We start from the raw sequence: 20,777 nt of genomic DNA, 5'->3' as shown, positions 1-20,777 counted from the left end.
ATAAATCACTTTGTCTATTTCCTAAATATCAAAATACGGCCTCACTTAGCATTCTCAATCAATGTAAATGGTTCTGCATCAAGAGTCATTTATTAACTTCTGAGCAGTGGTTTTAAGATTATCTTACCCAAATTTGGCTAAAACACGACGTTAAGCAGGTTTATCAAAAGTTTTCATATAACAGATACACCGTCTTGATTCACAATAAAAGTACAGATAAAATGCCATTTTCAATCACAGATTTTTAATGCACTCTATATTTACGTATCAAATCTACAAAATAGGTGCATGTTAAAATATGCTTGATGAACTCATTATTTCCAGTGCCATAGCCCTTTACACACAATCCCAGGTTATTTACATCCCAGCATTACATTTTGATACAGTAAGGTCAGCACAATGCAAAACAAAAAGTATACTGGCACTTAGTAGCTTAGACACACTGTTAAAGCAAATCCATTTGTTCACAGAGTACTAGTATAAACTGGGATTGAACTACTGGATTCAACAATTTTCAGACTTTGAGGATTTTATTTAGAGTTTCCTCTTTTCCTGTTAGTTTGAGAATCAGTGGCAACACACACACACTACAGGCAAAAGATACTCAGAGTGCACACAAAGCTGTACCAGGATCAGTTTTGCTGTAAAGAATGGCTGTGCACATAACTGAGAGGAGCTAACCAGTTACTAGAGGCACAGACACTCAGCATCCTGTCCAAAAGCTACAGCACCAATAGAAATAAACTTCATAACATAGACCACTTACAGTATCCGAGGTACAGTAGATGTCACACAATCACAATTCATTCAAAAAGCTACTGCAATACATATTATTATATATTAAACAGCAGAACAGATCAATTTAGTTATTTGTAGCATGTATAGCAGTAAATTACTTTTTTTTTTTTTTTAAATATTATTCAGTTGATCAAAAATTGAGTTCAGATGACTCCCTGGTCATGCTGTTGTTCCACTAATATGTGTCAAATACATAATCAATTATGATTAAATAATTCTAATTCTAATCAAGTTTGCAATTTGTGGCACTGCAAATTACATTTTTTGATAGCAACAAAAATAATGAACAGTGTCGGCCTGTCAGAGGAGTTTCAATCACTAAACAAATGCCAGTGTGTCTGCGTGAAGGCTGTATTGATTAGTAAATTGACAGAATCGATATTCAAATAATGCAATGTAGCTGAAAAAGTCAAAAAGGGAGAAAAAATTAATTAATTTGACTTCCTTTGGTATAAATAAGAGATAACCATCCAAGCTAATTAACTTTCAGTATTATTTCAGTAAATTATGAAGAAATATAAAAGTTCAAACTCTAATCAGAATGATCATAACTTGTCATTAATGATCAAGTTAATTACTACTATTTTTAGACCCTAATCTTCTGTTATAGGGAAACCTGATTATCAGTAATAAAATATACTGTAATCCTTTATTAATTAGATTTGATTTACATAAAAAACCCCAGGAAATTCTGTCACAGACCACCAGTAAAAATGTTAAGGGATTCTTTTAAACTGACCTTTTAACACTGAAACTTTTATCAGAAAATAATACAGTTAGAAATTAGAGAGTTTAATCTAGCTGTTTCCTTGCTACTTCGGTTTCTCTTAAATATCATTTAAAGGTCCTTCACACACAATGAGCTGTAACTGCTCTCATACTAGCTCATGTACTTGTCTTTAGTCTTTTATAAAAATATAGAACACTTACTAAAATGTCCTTGTAAAATACTGATATTTCTCTTTGCTCATGCAATCTTGAGTTCTGTGCTTTAAAGGAATGTATTTATTCCTTCTACAACTGATTTTACCTGGCACCTTGAACAGCTGACAAGCCAGCAGCAGCCTCTAAACCTACAATTTATTTTGAAATGAATAATGGTGCTATCGCTAATAACCCTCGATGGCTGGCACAAAGTATGTAGCTGTAAAAAGCATCAACCTTCAGGGCTTCTCCTGCAAATTTACATTCAGTATTGTTTAAAAATCGGAATCTGCTGTTTTAGCTGCTTTGATGACTTGGCATGGTTTAGGCACTAACACAAACTGCAACATTGCAGGAGGACTGCAGTAAGGTACTTAGCATTTGATTCTCATTTATGACCTTTACAACTGTTAAATTATGTTGCCTGTCATTTCACATACACACACAAACTCACACTCTGGGCTTCATGGTGGTGGGGGTAACTTGACATCTAAGAGACTGTAAGCAAAAATGTTCCAGAAGATTCCACAGAAGATAAAGAGTGTGTAGACACTGAAGAAGATCCAGAACAAGGACTGTTCCTGCAAACGCTGTTCATAGTTCTGAAGAACCACAACGCCAAGGGTGAGGCCCACTGCCACACCCCCCAGATGGGCCACAAAGCTGGGATTAGGGCATGGTGGGAAGGCTGGGGGATAGAATCGAAGCCAGACGGCACGACCAAACTCCACACTCACTGTAGATATAGAAAGCGATGTGAGGGTTTACACATATTACACATTTCATTTAAAAAAGACAGCAATTCTTCAATACAGTAAACTTAAAAGTAAATTTATGTTTTGCTTATGTTTATATTTTTATGCTTCATTTTATGCTACAGACAGTGGATGCAAAAGGTTTTGGTTATTGATATCATTGTAGAAACGTTCTATTCAGGTGTTTGGCAACTATAATTAGTTTATAGGCCAAGATACAGTGCCTTGCAAAAGTATTCATACCCCTTCATTTTTTATCACATTTTGTTATGTTGCTGCCTTACGTTAACCTGCTTTAACCTGTTTTCCACATCAATCTACACACCATACACCAAAATGGCAAAGCAAAAAACAGGTTTTTAACATCTCTGCTAATGTATTAAAAATAAAAGAACTGGGAAATGATTCCATTGCATATGTATTCATACCCTAAACTGTGACAGATGAAATTTAGCTTAGGAGCATTCATATTGCTTGTTACTACACTTTGAGTGAAGTTAACCTGTGGTAAATTCAACTGAATAGGGATCATTTTGGAAAGACACACGTCTTAATAAATCTGATGCATTGAAGGTTTACAGAAGCATGTATTCTCCGTTACCCTCAATGGAAGAAGTATGAAACAACCACAACTCTTCTTAGAGCTGACCTCCTGGACAAACTGAGCAACTAATGGAGAAGGACCTTGGCTAGAGTGTTGACCAAGAAGCTGATGGTCAGTTGAGCGCCATAATCATATGCAGATGGGAGAAACTTACAAAATGACAAATGTTACTGCAACATTTCACCAATCTGGGCTTTATGGTGGTGTGGCAAGTCTCAGTCCTCTCCTCAGTGAAGACACATGAAAACACACTTGGATTTTGCAAAAAAGCACCTAAAGGACCCTCAGACTGTGAGAAACAAGATTCTTTTGGCTGATGAACCTCAACTTCAAGCATCATGTTTGAAGGAAACCAAACACTGCTCATCATCTGCAGAGTACCATCCCAAAAATAAAGTGTGCTAGCAGAAGCCTCATGCTGTGGGACTGTTTTTCAGTGGCAGGACTCCTACCTATTTCAGTTTTATTTATTTGTAATAAGTTTACGAAGTTGTGACAATTCTTTTTTTGTTTTGTCATTATGGTGCATGGAGTGTAGAGTGATGTGGAAAAAAGTAATTTAAAACAGTTTAACATAAGGCAGCAACATAACAAAATGTGAAAAAAATGAAGGGGTATGAATACTTTCGCATGGCACTGTAAAGTGAGTAACATTCAGCTGGTCATAGCTAAAATTGTGTGTGTGTGGGGGGGGGAGGGGGTTCTGGAAGTAACTGGACTATTATCAAGAGTATGTTCTGTTTTGGTTTTGGTCTGGTGTTCATGTTGTTTCCATTGTTCCCATTTTCCCGCTACTCATTTGTTCCCATGGCTTCTGTTTCAACAACTTCACACCTGTTCCATGTTCTACTGATTATACCCTCTGTGTATTTAAGCCCTCAGTTCTGTCTGTTTATTGTCATCTGTAAAATTGTGTAGTTTTGTTTTAACATTATATCTATTATTTTTTAAGATTAAAAGTGATATTCATGGCAAAGGTAATCTAAAATACATGGATAAAATGAGAATGCACTAATTAAATATCCAATAAATTAAATAAGAAGATCTCTGCAATCACATACAGATGTGGTACGGATATTTCATCAGACCCCTACAAATAACTTCATTCACTATTCATTCATTTCTAGCACAGAATTACAGTCTCATAAACAGAAAACTATTTTTTAGCACAAATAACATAAAAACAGTTTACATACTGCACACCAGAGCCATTGCCATGCGAAAGAGCTTGAACTGACACTTCATCCCTGACCAGTTCTGTAAAGAGAAAGAGAGATACATCAAATTAGGGGAAATGAAAAGAAAATTGGCATTTAAGAGAGAAAACACTGCAGTATTCGTTCCTAGACTGTTCCGGTGTTGTTCCAGGGAATTGGTTTAGGTACCCTATTTTATCAAGGTTGCTTCAGACTGAGAAAAATATTTGTTCTGGCGTTTTCAGTGATGCTGTGACTATCACAGCTGGCAAAGCGGGCAGCATTAGCACCTGCAAATCATCAGCTAATTCAAGGTTTGGCTTGCTGTTTGGCATGTATTATAAATAACAACCAAGTCAGATTTGATTTGACCTAATGAGAGATCAGTTTTTGTGTAGACAGACTGTGTGTAATCTGAGTCCATACCATGTAACAGTGCTGACACAAGAAGTTCTAACTAAAATGCTGAGCAAGAACATAAGGGTTCATGATCTGACTGGAGAGAACTGTGGACAGTCCTGGTGTTAATATTTAATGACTCTGACCAGGTGATTACGCAGTACAAAACCTCTATTTACTTAAAGAGAAGGTCAAATCTTCGGGCAGTAGCACAGAGGTCTGATTGGTCAGTGATAGAGGAGGAGGAGCTATAAAGTAGACACGTATTGTATTATATTTAAATGTATATATATAAAAATGTAAGTTACACAGCATACTATATTTTGAATCTATATCAGCAGGACAAAAACATTTTATGTTTCTGGGGAAAATTACCTTACAGAAAATAAATATACTAAAATGTATTTAAAATACATTTATTTCATTCTAAGTATACTGCAAATACATTTACATATTATGTACTTAATAAAAATACCCCTCAACTGTACTTTTAGTATACTAAACTGGTATATTTGAAGTAGTGGTGGGCATAGATTATTTTTTTTAATCTAGATTAATCTGACTGTAATCTTGGAATTAATCTAGATTAATCTAGATTAAAATGACTAATTTGAATTCTGCCAAGGGCATTCAGAATATGTGTGCTACCCGAATAATGACAAAAAGTAAGTCTTTGAGAACAGGTTTCTCAAGCCAGGTGGCGCATTAGACCAAAATGCATCACAAACTGCTTGACAATTGCATTTACAACACAATTACCTATACAAATTTGTGTAACCAACTATTCCTACACTGCATGTACTTCTGTGTAAAAGGCTGCGCGACGTGCGCGTTGCAGTTAAATACACAGACGCGCACGGTCATGGATATCTGCGTGCATAGTCTTCGGTTAAACCAAAGAGTACTTCTATACTCTTTGGTTAAACTGCGTTGCTTTTAGAAGCGTCAATTCAGTTGTTGCATATAGTTTAATGTCTTTATTTCGGGATTATCAAAGTAAATTATAACTCATGGACGTGCCCCAGTAAAAAGGGTCTAGCAACGCCCCTGCCCTGAAACAAACCCGGAGGCTTCATAGCTGCATCCATGTTAGCACGTCTCGTTTGATGTGGTAATTTCACAGTAGGCATACACACAGGTTCGAAGACTCATTCTCGCCCCCTACAGTGCAATTCGGCTAGGTATACATCCGCGCTAAAATATAAAGGTGAAAGTCATCATAGCTTGTGTAGTATAGACCCAGCTCCCAAACCAACTTTGAGAATAGATTAACGGCGATATTTTGTTTATCGCCCGATAAGAGTCTCACGTTAACGCAGAACGTTAACGCCGATAACGGCCCTCCACTAATTTGAAGTCTGCTAAATTGGAAGAACTAATTTTGTACTTGATGCACTTTAATTGTGTGGAAGCAGTGCGGAAGTCCAACTTAAGATATACTTAAGTATATTTGATTGTGCTAAAGTGGAAATACTGCAAGTATACTTTAGTACACCTTAATAATTTTGGGTTTAAAGACCAATATTATTTAAAGATCATACAATCCTCATCAATAGTGACATTAAAACATATTTAAGGCTTATTAAGAAATGTGCATTATGTACAAGTAGTACTCCAATTAAAGTTTAATTACAACTTTAATATCAGTAAGTCTCGAGCGACATGTCAGTAAATATGTTAATAGACTTGAACTATAGTAGTCAACATTTGAAGTGGATCAAAAAAGTTCATCAAAAGTTGTCCTAAGACAAGAACGGCATTGTTTTGGTTTTAGGACAACTTTGATGAAAGGTTTTGATCCACTTCAAAAGTTGATTACTGTATACTTAGTATAAAATAAATGCTTTTTAAATGTATAACTTTTTTACTAGGGTAGGCATCCATTCTGTTCATGTTATTTGGATCCTACTGAAGAAAACAGCAACAAGAAGTGAACAACTATAAAAAAACAACAACCTGATCTCATCACGAAAAAAAAAAACACACCTGTGCGACTTTTTCGCAAGATGCAAAATACGTACCAATAAGTACATATCACGGCAGTTTCCAACAGAAATGAACACTAGAGGGATTAAAACAGTGAGCACTTGTAATCGTTTTCATACACAGTTATGATTACAGCTCCATATGTTTCATGAAAAGCATGAACAACATGACACACGATAAAAGAGCTGAAAGGTAGAGAGATTGAAAAACAAGCATGCTTACGATAGCGTTTTTACACCAAATTCAATTTTGTTCATACTATCGGGTAGGTTTATGTGTAGTGCAGATGGTACGTTATTTTAAAACGTCACGGAGTTATAGCGCCACTTAACGGACATTTCAAGTTAGTTGCGATGACACGTACAAAACCAACATCATGTAAAACGTACCATATTCATATTCATCTGTTTCATAGAAAAAAACACTAAAAATTTTTTAGCACCACTTAGAGGATATTTCACATAGAACATGTTTTGTAACGCACATGGTGGTACAGATTTCACGTCTTGCAAAAAAGTTCACACAGGTACATTTTCATCATGAGATCAGGTTGCTATAAAGCATACTGTCTTTACACATAGATCAAAACTAAGACAAAACTAACTTTTACATACATATCATATGCATGGCTAAAAAAGAGCCTAACAATCGTTTAGCTATTTAATAATCTAGAATGATCAGTTGGAACAGCTGTGTTGGAAATAAAGGTGGAAAAAAGGCCTATGAATCTATAATGAATGATGAATATCTTGATTTTGTGACACAAGACATCAGGCTGAACGTCACACTCATTATTTATCCTGACAGTCATTGACACCCTGATATTTTTAAACAGGAGCTGAATTAAGATTGAAGTCTTCATGGACAGTATCACCTAGTGTCGCCACTGTGATTAATTAATTATTTGATATTTCTAAGCGTTATCAAAAATTGATGCTGAACATTTCTAGATCAAAACAAACTGCCAAAATAGAAACATATAGTTATCTCTTGATTACCATGACAACGTTGGCGAGGTGGGCAGAGACCAGTGCGTAAACTCCACCTGATGAACCGACCACAGGTGCTGTCATGTCCGTCACTGACACAGCCAATGAACCTGCAGGAAGACAATGCAGACTAAAGTCACCATGACACAAACATGTTCAGGCATCACCAATATTTCTATAAACTGGAATCAAAATCATATGAAACGAAACCATTGTTAACCACTGACCAAATGAAATTCAAACTAATAATGGCAAATTGAAAGAGTATCAGTGAACAGTTAAAAGCTATCGTAAGTTCATGAGACATTCTGCCTTTTCAGATTTCCTTTTGTGTTTCCCAGAAGAAAGAAAATAATGGGGTTGGAATGGATATGAAAATTAATGTGGGTGTTTTAAATATAATCAGAACAAACTTAAACTCAATTTCCTGTATTAAGGCATCCCTGTTAAGATTTTATTCATAACACATTGCTCTTGAGAATTTATGACAGATTCCAGCAGATTCTCATAACATATCTGCATGTTTATCAAAATCCAGTTAAAGAATTTATTATTTACAAATGTATGTTTAAATATATTTTCAAATATAACACACAGAATATATTTTAAATTTTTTGATAATTTCTTATTTATTATACACAATTATTAATTTAAGAAGGCAGGATGCACAATGTACCACATGTTTATTATGTTTCATCTGGGATAATGCAAGGTACACACACACACACACACACACACACACACACACACGCACGCACGCACGCACGCACGCACACACACACACACACACACACACACACACACACACACACACATATACGCACACACATATACGCACACACACACACACACACACACACACACACACACACACACACACACACACACACACACACACACACACACACACACACACACACACACACACACACACACATGTTGGGTTTACATGTTTTATGGGGACATTCCATAGGCGTAATGGTTTTTATACTGTACAAACCGTACTTTCTATCGCCCTACACCTACCCGACACCTAAACCTAGCCCTCACAGGAGATTGTGCACACTTTTACTTCATCAAAAAAACTCATTGTGCATGATTTATAAGCCTGTTTCCTCATGGGGTCCTGAGAAATGTCCCCACAAGGTCAAAATCTACTGGTATTCCTATCCTTGTGGGGACATTTGGTCCCCACAACGTGATGAATACCAGGTACACAGAAACATCAAGTGTAAAAAGTGTAAGGTCTGTATGTGAAGATGAAAACAAATGTGCAACATCTAATTACTATATCAAGTTTCTCTGCGAAGAGAATGGCAGTGCCTTGTAAAGATGTAATTATGTACATCCACATTCACACACAATGAATACACACATATCCACTGTGATCAGACCTACACACCACTGTTGATGATTGCTGTATATGAATGTGAAATACTATAGAGGGATGTGAATTAATGACACCTCATTGAGTTATTTCATCTTTAACTTTTTAATGTTCTAACAGGATATTTAATGTGTGGAATTTAAATTGTGTAAAAGAACTATCAGATAGTTCAGATAGTTCCTCCTGTGAGGAACTCTAGAATGTAACCACATATTTATGATTGGGAAAAGCAAATGTAATAAATGTAAGAATTTGAAATTCTTTGTTTATTCTGAATATCCGTGGGACACGCTCCCCTCATGGTCTATAATGACTTTCATTTACATTTATTCATTTAGCAGATGCTTTTATCCAAAGCGACTTACAATTGGGAATACAACAAGTGATTCATCCTAAGGAGGCAGATCAACATAGGAAGTGCTCAAAAATACCATATGACAGGCGTTGTTAGATGAGTACGGGCTAGAAAGGGAAGATCAGGAAAGAGAGGAAAAGATTTTTTTTTTTTTATTGAGTCAGATAGTGTCGAAAAAGATGGGTTTTCAGTAGTCGCTTGAAGACAGTAATGGAGTCTGCGTTCCGGATGGGGGTGGGAAGATCATTCCACCAGGCAGGGACGTTGAAGGAGAATGTTTTGGAAAGTGATTTCGTGCCTCTCTGTGGTGGTACAATAAGGCGTCTTTCACTAGAGGATCTCAGACTTCTGGAGGGAGTGTAGATGCGTAGTAGTGAATGGAGGTAGGCCGGTGATGAGCCGGTGGCTGTCCTATAGGCCAGCATCAGTGTCTTGAATTTGATGCGAGCCGTAACCGGTAGCCAGTGCAGGGATATGAAGAGAGGTGTGACATGGGCCTTCTTGGGCTCATTGAAGACGAGCCGTGCTGCTGCATTCTGAATCATTTGTAGAGGCCTGATTGTACATGTTGGAAGACCAGCTAAAAGAGCATTGCAGTAGTCCAGCCTAGAAATGACCAGGGCCTGTACGAGGAGTTGTGCAGCATGCTCTGTTAGGAAGGGCCTGATCTTTCTGATGTTGTGCAATGCAAACCTGCAGGATCGAGCAGTTTTAGCTATGTGGTCTTTAAAAGTCAATTGGTCATCAAAGATTACACCAAGATTTCTGGCTGAAGTCGATGGGGTAATTGTTGATGAACCTAACTGGATGGAGAAGTCATGTTGTAAAGTTGGAGTGGCAGGAAAGACAAGGAGCTCAGTTTTAGCTAGATTGAGCTGAAGATGGTGTTCCTTCATCCATGCAGAGATATCCGCCAGGCAGCCAGAGATCCTTGCAGCTACTGATGGATCATCTGGTTTGAAAGAAAGATAGAGCTGTGTGTCATCAGCATAGCAATGGTAGGAGAAGCCATGTGCCTGTATGATGGGGCCCAGAGATGTGGTATATATGGAGAAGAGGAGGGGTCCAAGAACTGATCCCTGAGGAACCCCAGTGACCAGTTGATGAGTTTTGGAAACCTCCCCTCCCCAGGCCACTCTGAAAGACCTGCCAGAGAGATAGGATTTGAACCAGCGAAGTGAAGTCCCTGTGATGCCCAACGATGAGAGGGTAGACAGAAGGATCTGGTGATTTACCGTGTCAAATGCTGCAGATAGGTCCAGCAAGATGAGTACTGATGATTTGGAATCAGCTTTTGCAATCCGCAGGGCTTCAGTGACAGACAGTAGTGCCGTCTCAGTTGAATGGCCACTCCTGAACCCTGACTGGTTAGCATCCAATAGGTTGTTCTGTGCGAGAAATAAAGATAGCTGGTTGAAAACAGCTCGTTCCAATGTTTTTGCTATGAGCGGAAGGAGAGAGACAGGTCTATAGTTGTCTATGAGTGAAGTGTTAAGTGTAGGTTTTTTGAGCAGTGGGGTTACCCGGGCCTGCTTAAATGTAGTGGGGAAAGTGCCTGTGAGAAGAGATGTGTTGATGATGTGTGTGAGCGCCGGTAGGATTGTAGGGGAGATTGCTTGGATAAGGTGTGAGGGGATGGGGTCTAAAGGACATGTGGTCGGATGGCTGGAGAGAAGTTTGGTTACTTCTGCCTCAGAATGGGGATGGAAGGAGAAGAGGGGAGTTTCAGCCATGGGTGTGGTCAGTTTTAGTTCCTGTATATGTGGAGCTGAGAACTTATTACTGATAGATGTAGTTTTGTCTGTAAAAAATGTGGCAAAATCATCAGCTGTTATAGAAGTGGTGGGAGGTGGTGGAGGGGGACAGAGCAGTGAATTAAAAGTTTTGAAAAGGTTGCGTGTGTCCGGAGCATTGTTGATCTTGTTGTGGAAGTATGAAGATTTGGCAGTATGGACTTGGGTAGAGAAGGATGAAAGCAGAGACTGATACATACTCAAGTCAGATGGATCCTTAGATTTGTGCCATTTTCTCTCAGCTGCCCTAAGTTTGGACCGATGCTCACGAAGAACATCGGATAGCCAAGGGTTGGAAGGAGCAGCCCGTGCTGGCCTGGAGGACAGAGGGCATATATCATCTAGGCAAGAAGTAAGAGTGGAACATAACGTGTCGGTTGCTGCATTAGTATCCAGGGATGTGAAGTGGGTAGGAGAGGGAAGAGAGGAGGATATTGAGGAAGAAAGATGGGAGGGTGAGAGAGAGCGTAGGTTTCTTCTAAAAGTAACAGGTAGGGGGGATGGGGGTGCACAAGTAGCAAGATGTAGGTTTAGTGTAATGAAGAAGTGGTCAGAGATGTGTAGGGGTTTGACCACAATGTCGTCTGAAGTACAATTTCGTGTGTAAATGAGATCAAGTTGGTTGCCGGATTTATGAGTGTATGCAGTGGTAGTGCGTTTTAGGTCAAATGAAGCAAGGAGTGAATGGAAGTCTGCAGCATAGGGTTTGTCCAGATGAATGTTAAAATCTCCAAAAACTAGAAGTGGGCTGCCATCTTCTGGAAAAGAGGATAGCAGCCCATCCAGCTCTTCTAAGAAGATGCCAAGTTGACTAGGAGGGCGGTAAATGACCACAACATGGAGTTTGATAGGAGATGTTATAGTGATTGTATGAGATTCAAATGAGTTATAATTGCATAGAGGAGAATGGGTTGAGTATTTCCAGTTGTTGGAAATCAGAAGTCCTGTACCCCCACCCCTTCCAGTCTGACGAGGGGGTGTGAGAGAAGGAGAATTTATTAGATAGAGCGGCTGGGGTTACAGAGTCTTCTGGACGTATCCAGGTCTCAGTCAAACCTAGGATGCTCAGGCCAGATTGCAAAGAAAATGCCAAAATGAAGTCAGCTTTGTTGACGGCTGATTGACAGTTCCAAAGTCCAACCGTGAAAGAGAAAGGTTCAGTGGAAGAGGTGTTTATAGGACGCAGGTTAGAGAGATTGCGTCGACGTGTGCGTGTGATGTTAGTGCGGTGTGTAGAGAGCACCGGAATGAGTTGGAAACACATGATAGAGAAGGACAGAAAGAAGAGTGAGAAAAAGGAAAGGAGTACTTAAGTGCATTGTCGGTGTCCTTGCTCGGATAAGTCGCGCAGGAAAAGTCGCAAGTCTTTACTCTTGTCGGTCTTCACGCGAGGAGGCTGAACGCTTCCGCTGACGCTTCAGCGTCAGCTGATACAACACAGTTAAATACACCACCAATCAATACTTAGGTGATAGCAGCTGGGGACGCCCCCTGGGCTGACTCAATCCCAAATGGATGGTGCGCAAATGGGTCAGACCGAAACGAAAAACTAACACCCTTTGCACTTTAAGTGCGCTCAGGAAGGGAGCGATCTCACAAACAAAAGCTTCCCTTGGCCGAATGAGAGCAATCAAAACTACAGTTTACAACAAAATCACCAGGAAAACAATTAAACAGAAACAAATAAATGAAGTCTAGCAACAACTAAATCAAATAGAAACTAATGAATCAAATAGTTTAGAAAACAAGTATGTGATTCTCTAGCAGCAACAAATGTAACAACCGCCTATTTAAACTACAGCATTTAAGTACTCACTTACGCGCTGTCGTCCTGTCCGCGCCTGAGGGCTGAAATTCACTTATCCCACAAAATGAAGAGTGACCTAAGTATTTAAACAGTTCTCTTCGCTAGGCCCGCCCCCTGGGCTGACTCAATCCCAAATGGATGGTGCGCAAATGGGTCAGACCGAAACGAAAAACTAACACCCTTTGCACATAGTAAAAGCATTTCAGTTGTGAAAATACATTTAATTTTAGGCTTCAAAGCAGTTTATTTTATCAAAACCTTACTTTTTTATGAAATTAATAAGGATAGAAAGATTCTTTACGTTCTTTACCCTCAATTAGCTTGACTCAGTCTTTTCTCTCTGTAAAAGCGGGAGGTATTTAAACAACAATACCCGTCCTTTCATTTATAAAGCTTTTTCTCTCAAATGCCACTCAGTTTGGGGCATAAGATCAGACAAGGTTAGGCTTTGTATTTCACAAATATTTGACAAAGTGCAATACATAAAATTGATCAACTTTGTATAACCAAACCAGTTTAGCATTTTAATTTTCTAACTTGCGCCTTTTCCAAAATATTGAAAAAATGTATGACTAATTTCCCTGCTTTGGCTCTAGGCTGCAGTAAAGTGAGGGCAAGGGTTAAACTTCCCTCCTCATGACATCTGCTGCTGATTCTCCAGAAGTATGCACACACACACACACACACACACACACACACACACACACACACACACACACACACACACACACACACACACACACACACACACACACACACACACACACACAGACAAACACACACACACACACACACACACACACACACACACACACACACACACACACACACACACACACACACACACACACACAGATATTAGCTGCTAATGTCATCAGGGAGAATGAAATGACATTTCCACTTTAAATCAAACCCTACAGCTGATGGAACATCAGCTGGAGTTCCCCCCTCCTTTCTTCTATCATTTACTCTGCATCTTTCTTACTTTCACTCCTCATGCCTCTTCATCTCTGTTTTTCTTGCACTCTGCAGTTTGTTTGTTTTTTGTTGTTGTTTTTACCTCTCTGTTCCTCTCAGACTGTTTTGCAAGGGTTTCTAATGTTGGAAAAGCTCAGAGTGTTTGTAGCATTTAATCAGCTTTCCATTTGTTAATCTTCACAAGTCTGAAAGCACATGGCTGGACCATGGAAATAATTATATAAGCATTATGTTATACCAACATGTTTGCTTCCAACCATTTGACTCATCTGAATAATTTCCAAGATTTTGACTTGATTTTACGAGTTTTTACAATTTCCGGTTCATTTGTTGTTTTACAAGTAAATTTAGAGCGGCTGAATAAGACCAAATAAATTGAACAACAATAAAGATTTATGTGATCTCAATAAACTGGTCTGCTTAAACGGGCTATATACAATTTTCTGAAATTTAAACTCGCGACTGACACCTGTGGCCAAAAATGGAACTGCTCTTCCTTTCTGCTCGCTCTCGCAGCGCGTGCTCGTATGTGCAAACTTCACAAGTCATCCGCTGCAAAGAAGTCAACATTATCTTTACAGAGATAAGAACAGTCAAATACATATATTGTTTGAGAAACTAAGTTTGTTTGCAATAATAGGCTAATTGCTGACTAGCGGTGGTGGCAGAGTGATCTGAAACATTTAACATGAACCCGCTTGACGTCACATCCGCAAAAACCGACCCGACAGAAAATAGGAAAAATAGGATACAGGCTTATAGGTGCACCCACTGTAAGCTGACAAGGTATCAGTATGCTCATCAGGAGATGTTTGAGTCATAAATGGTCAAATAAAAAGGCTATTGTTATGTTTATTTTGGGGAAAAAGTTGCATATAGCCCCTTTAAGTAATAAGTGTTATGTCATAATCAAAAAAGCTGCCTAAACCACCAAATGAAGAATGTTGAGTATTAGAAATCTGGAAAGGGATAAAGGGTGTTTCTAAAAGGGAACGCTACATCCTAGTGAGGATGTGTCCTATCCCTAGACCAGTCCTTCAGATGCTTCAAGACTAGAGTCCTTAGCATCAAACACGAGAATGAGATGATCTGGTAAGTGTGCATGGCTATGTCATATGTTTCCACCCCTGTGGTTACGGAAGAAAAACACTATTAAAATTATAATTTAAAAAATCATTTATATTGATTTTTTTTTTTTTGTATTACCTGACTGTATTAATGCAGTACAGGTAATGTCAACCGTCTGCAGTCTTTCAGTGCTTTACTTAAGAACAGTTATGTAACATTATGTGATTTATTTTGAAGAAAACATATTGCATTCATCTCAAGCATTTTGTCTTGCATAACAAAATAAAATTGCACAAGCTGAGTGTCGATTCATTTTAAGCAAATACATTTTTTGTGAATTGGAATCTATACAAAGTATTGTGGGCGATCAAAGGACGTTAAGAATACACCAGATGCATCCTTTAAGACAGGCCGGATGAAAGATGTGAAACGCACACTGCCTACTAAGGATCCTTCAAATTGAGATGTCCTTTGATAAAGCTTCATAACATGGCAGCTTAGATATGCAGCCTTAAAAAGATGTGCTCTTCAGTTCGAGAAGCATCCTTATAGCCATTTCTAACTTTTTAAAATCCTCTATTTGACTGTAATCGAAATAATCTACAAATGGAGAAGGTTTCAGACCACGGGTAATGTGTCCAGGCTGGGCCATTTCACCAAAGTTACCTCAAGAGCATAGCACAAGATGCTTCAGAAAGTCTCAAAGAACCATAGGATGATATGAATGGATCTACAGGTAGCAGTACACAATGTGAATGCTGCCAGAACTGCTTAGAAAAAACACTGCATTTTAAACATTTTGGTTCTAGGAGCTAGAACCGTTCCCATGACTTCCATGACTTCAAAATGCCATTCTTACATAAAAAAACCTAATTTTGTTTTGGAGGTTTAAATGCATTCAAGGTCCAAAAACACTTTAATTGCCTCATGATATACATTGCTGCATTAGCTGTTTTTTTCTGAAATGGTTCATTTCAGGATCTGTTCTCTGTAAACCCATCTTTCTGAGCACCTACTCTGCTCTGACTGGTCAGATGCCCCAGTCTGTCAGAGCATGCCAGAAACTAAACTCCAATTATCATTTCTGAATGGCAGTTCAGAAGGCTTCCTTAGCAGTTATATACAAATTGATGTAAACCATAACTAAATTTTGCTCCACACTTTAGCATTACTCAAAGTAGTAAGAAAAACAGTCTGCATTAATCATAATAGTGGGCCCACAGTATTTAAAGACAATAATTTGAGTTAGCAGAAGGCTACAATTGTGCACTGGGTGTACACAAAACAAACAACATGTTTTTAATACTCAGTAGAAATGATATGTACATAATCATACTTACAGATTGTGACACAGAGGCACAAGATGGTACAAATAAAATGAGTACTACTCTACTCTACTCTTTCATGAATTAGCATTTTGCAAATCCCATGTTAAACTCAGCAAGATTTGAGAAGCAGTCATCAGTAAAATGAGTTATAATGCTGTGATGTCACTGTAAAAAATGAATTTTAATCATTGACTCTTCACATCCTCATCCTTTGGGAGTACATGAGATTTGTGCTTTCGCAGTGCAGAGAACAATGTCTTCTAGATATGACCACAACCCAAACCAAAGTCTTCCAGGCCACAACTATGGTTTTTAAGGATGGGTCAAAGTACACATTGGTGATTGGAAGCCAATGAAGACTAAAGGTGGCAATTTTGCAACCTATCCAGGACTTAAGGTTGAAATTACTGACAACATGTTTCAGACAGTTCAAAATTGGAAGACAATAACTCCATTTGTCATGCATTTTGATCTTTGAAATTTTGCCAACCTTTTACATTTACAAACAGCTATATTATACACTACATGAAGGGTAATATCTGTGAAAGCATTACAGAAGCACTTTGAAGAGATTGCACTTTCACATACACTTTCTCATCACAAACAGAAAACCTTAAAATACATGCTGAGTTTGACTCACCTGCCAGTACGCCACACACATACACCAGGCCGATTCTCAAAGCTCCGTGAACCATCTCTAATGGCACACCCACCAAAAGTTGCATGGCCATGTTTAGACCCAGATGTTCAATTCTGAAACATATAAATCCGCCATTAGCACATTTACAGAAGTGTCTGTAATTATATTTTCTCCCCATAAGATTAAAGTGTCTGTATATTTAGTTATTTTCAGTAGGTGCTAGATTTTTACAATTTAGTGCACTCCCATATACCTCAGCAATCCATTTCTCACATTGAGCTTCTGTTTACCATTTGATATGCTCTATGTATCTATGTATGTGCACTCATCAATGTTTATATCTGAATAAAACCCTCAATTAAATCTGTTTATCATACAGTATAAAGTAATTTGTCTTTTCAGAAGAGTTTGATTAAATTACACTACTCATTTAAATTTCTTTCACATTATGTACTTTTTGACGGTTGAAACTTTAATGTTTTTCTTAAAGATGCTCCACTTAATCACAGAACAAAAGAACACAATTAAAATGATCACTGTACCGCCACCTGCCATTATCAATTTCCAGATGTCAATGGAGAACTCAAGAATATCTGGTAATTTAAACAGTCAATGATTACTTCAAATGATGCCAGAGAACAGTTTTTCCTAATACATTTGTTTCTTTATAAGCTCTTGTTTCAATAAACCTGAATTTATGGAAGAACCAAAATGTTGTTGCTGTGATCTAACATAAAAGTTTGAAATACTTAGTAGTCAAATTAGCGTAATGTGTCAGAGATGAGGCCTGGTAGTGGGTGTGATCTGACACATGAGTGACCTATTTCTGGCATGAGTCATTTCTCAATTTCACCCCTATTCCAACTTTGTTTAGTCCAGCCTTTTTCTTAAGCCTGATCACTTCACCAACTACTCTATTTCTTTAACTTTCAGAACTGCACATGGAAAACTGTTACAGTTAAAGTTCTTCACATCTACAACAGCGTACATGACTTTGGCACTTAATAATTACATATCTGGGTGATAGAAAAACTACAGGTAACGTTCCTCATGTCACATACTTGGCTCTCCTCAACATTGCCAAATAGATCCAATAGAAGCCCAGTGCCCATCAGCCTGACAGACAAAAGAAACAAATAAATGAAACTGGAGAACCTTTGATAAAATCTCTGAACTGAAAGTGAAACATCTCTGAATTCATTAACCGATCTTCAGCATGAGCAGAAGTCTATCTTTCAAAACAAGAGACAGTTCATGTCGCCAGAAACAGAATATAAACGTAATTGAATTTCTTATTAGGAGAATCTGCCTGAATGATGTTGAATTATGAATGGCTAGGGGTCTGATCTGAAACTGATCTCTGCTTCAACAAAACCCACAATTTCCAGAATGAAAGATAATTAAATCACTGCTGTGGAAAGATTGAAATAAGAGGGTAAATTTTAACAGATAAAGCAAGTACACATTACACTCATAGACACACATTTAGACACAAATACTGAAACACAGACACACATTTAAGACATAAAAAAGCGTGTCTACATGCAATCACATACTGTATACAAATTATACTGTATGTACACACTGTACTGTAATGTACTTTAATAACGTGTGACAGATAATTCTGCTGTGGCTTTGTTTAGAGCTATTTTTGTTAGCTGAGCAAAAAAGACAAAGTAACTGGGAACACTCTGTCTTAATTTACCTTCTTGTATATTGAACTGATTGTAATCATGCTGTTGCTCTGAATATCACCACAAGAGATCAGAGCAACAACACTTGCTTTGCTCCTCCAGCAAACACAAATTTGCCACTCATAAAAAAGATATAGATATAATTTGTGAAAGAAATAACATTTTAGAAAGTGTAAAGACGTGATCCAAAATATAAATATTAAAATACTTAGTATTGTAAAATATTAAATATTAAATACATTTTCTAAGGAATAGCATTAGCATGTTGTACAGTAAAAATTATCTCAGTAAACTGTTGTGAGGTGAAATACACTAGATACGCAATTTTTTTTAATGTTTTATAAAGAAGTCTCTTCTGCTCACCAAGCCTGCATTTAATGATCCAAAGTACAGTAAAATGTCGAAATATTTTTACGATTTAAAATAACTGTTTACAATTTGAATATATATTAAAATCTAATTTATTTGTGATTTCAAAGGAGAATTTTGTGCATTATTACTCCATGTCATTATTATGTTGAAAACAGATGAGTAGAATTTTTTTAACTTTCATTGATAAATAGAAAGTTCAGAAGAAAAGCATTTATCTGATATAGAAATCTTTTGTAACAATATAAATGTCTTTATCATCACTTTTGATCAATTTATATCATCCTTGCTAAATAAAAGTAATGATTTCTATAACCCCCCCCCCCAAAAAAAAAGTAGTTGACTGTTTTAAATATTGATAATAATAATAATAATAATAATAATAATAATAATAAATGTTTCTTGAACAGCAAATAAGCATTTTGATTTTTAAAAGATCATATGACACTGAAGACTGCAGTAATGTGTCACACCCCCGGACTTTTAGTTTGGTTTCTCCCATCAATTCCCCCCGCAGATCTGAGTGTTTTGGCTTCTCCCTCATTGTCTCCACCTGGATGTGTAATCAGTCTGTGTATTTAGTGTGCGTGTTTTCCCCTCAATGCTGTTGGTCTTTAATGTTACCTCCTTGTGTTCCTGTGTCTGCCTGGTTCCCATTGGATTTATTAAATACTCTTACTTTTTATTACGTCGCTGTTCGTGTGTTCCTGCCTGAAGCGTGACAGAAAGACCGACTGATACAGTTTTTTTTTTTTTGCGTATTTCACCCCGTTTTGTTTATCGTTCTGTTTTACAGTCTTTTGTTTCCGTTGTGTTTCCCCCATGGATTCCTTCCTACGTCCAGAATTCATCCTCCTCCGGCTGAAGCAGGGGGATTTACCGCTCGAGGGATTTACGCTCATGTTCCAGCTTGTAGCTAACACCACCAGCTATCCGGATGACGCGCTCTGTGCGTTCTATGACGCTAGCCTCAACGCGTCATGCAGAACGCCGTCGTCCGAGGACGGCCCTCGAGCGGACTTCGCCGTGTTTGTGGAGTGGACACTGGCGAGAAACAAACTCTCGTTTTCCACCCGTTCCCAGGAGAACCTCGTCAGTGCCACTCCAGACCCAGAGCCCAGCCAGCCCCCCCGACCCGCGGATTACGAGCCTGAACCCATCGTAGACGGGAAGCCCGAGCCCGGAGCGATAGAAGTATGGAGCGCCGATGGGCTCAAAACTTCCGACCAGGTGCGAGAGCCGGCCATTACATCTGCGACGGTGGAGTGCTTCGTGGAGCAAGAGAGGGCGGTAGAGAGCCCTGCCCACTGCACCACCACTGGGGGTGAGCATGAGCACAACTCTGGGGATTTAATTGACTGTTTCACGGAAATGCCTATCTGCCTGGATTTCCCACCCACCCTCCCTCTTCTGTCTCTGCCTGATTCTCCGCTGGTTCCGCCCAGCCTTCCAGAATCCCCGCTGTCTTCTGTCTGTCCCCTTGCTCACCCTCAGCCCACCATCTGTGCGGTGGGTTCGCCGTGGGTCTGCCAGTCTCCATCGGTGTCATGGTTGGAGGATCCCTCACCATCGCCTCCAGCCTCAGAGCCCTGGACTCCGCCTCGGCCCTCCGACCCTGCGGCTCCACCCCGGCTCTCTGCTCCCTCGTCTCCACCGTCGCCCGTCGGTCAACCAGCTCCACCGGGCTCCATCGTCCCTCCGGCTCCG

General features: G+C 38.7%; 1 protein-coding gene across 4 annotated transcripts in view; it reads right to left on the bottom strand.

Annotated features, from left to right (window-relative positions):
* Positions 1 to 222: 222 nt before the first annotated feature.
* The window catches only part of rhbdl3 (rhomboid, veinlet-like 3 (Drosophila)), a 122,623-nt gene continuing 102,068 nt past the window's right edge, over positions 223 to 20,777 (bottom strand). For all 4 annotated transcript variants that reach the window (XM_073851798.1, XM_073851799.1, XM_073851800.1 and 1 more), the window contains 4 exons: positions 17,008 to 17,120; positions 7,661 to 7,761; positions 4,278 to 4,338; positions 223 to 2,458 (listed from right to left, as the gene is read on the bottom strand). In XM_073851798.1, the coding sequence (XP_073707899.1) occupies positions 2,187 to 2,458; positions 4,278 to 4,338; positions 7,661 to 7,761; positions 17,008 to 17,120 (547 nt within the window). In that variant the 3' untranslated portion in view covers positions 223 to 2,186. The remainder of the gene's footprint in view (positions 2,459 to 4,277; positions 4,339 to 7,660; positions 7,762 to 17,007; positions 17,121 to 20,777) is intronic.

This window comes from Garra rufa, chromosome 12 (genome assembly GCF_049309525.1).
Source record: "Garra rufa chromosome 12, GarRuf1.0, whole genome shotgun sequence".
Classification (NCBI taxonomy): Eukaryota; Metazoa; Chordata; class Actinopteri; order Cypriniformes; family Cyprinidae; genus Garra; species Garra rufa.
The sequence above is the reverse complement of the archived record's forward strand: the minus strand, read 5'-3'. Positions and strand labels throughout refer to the sequence as shown.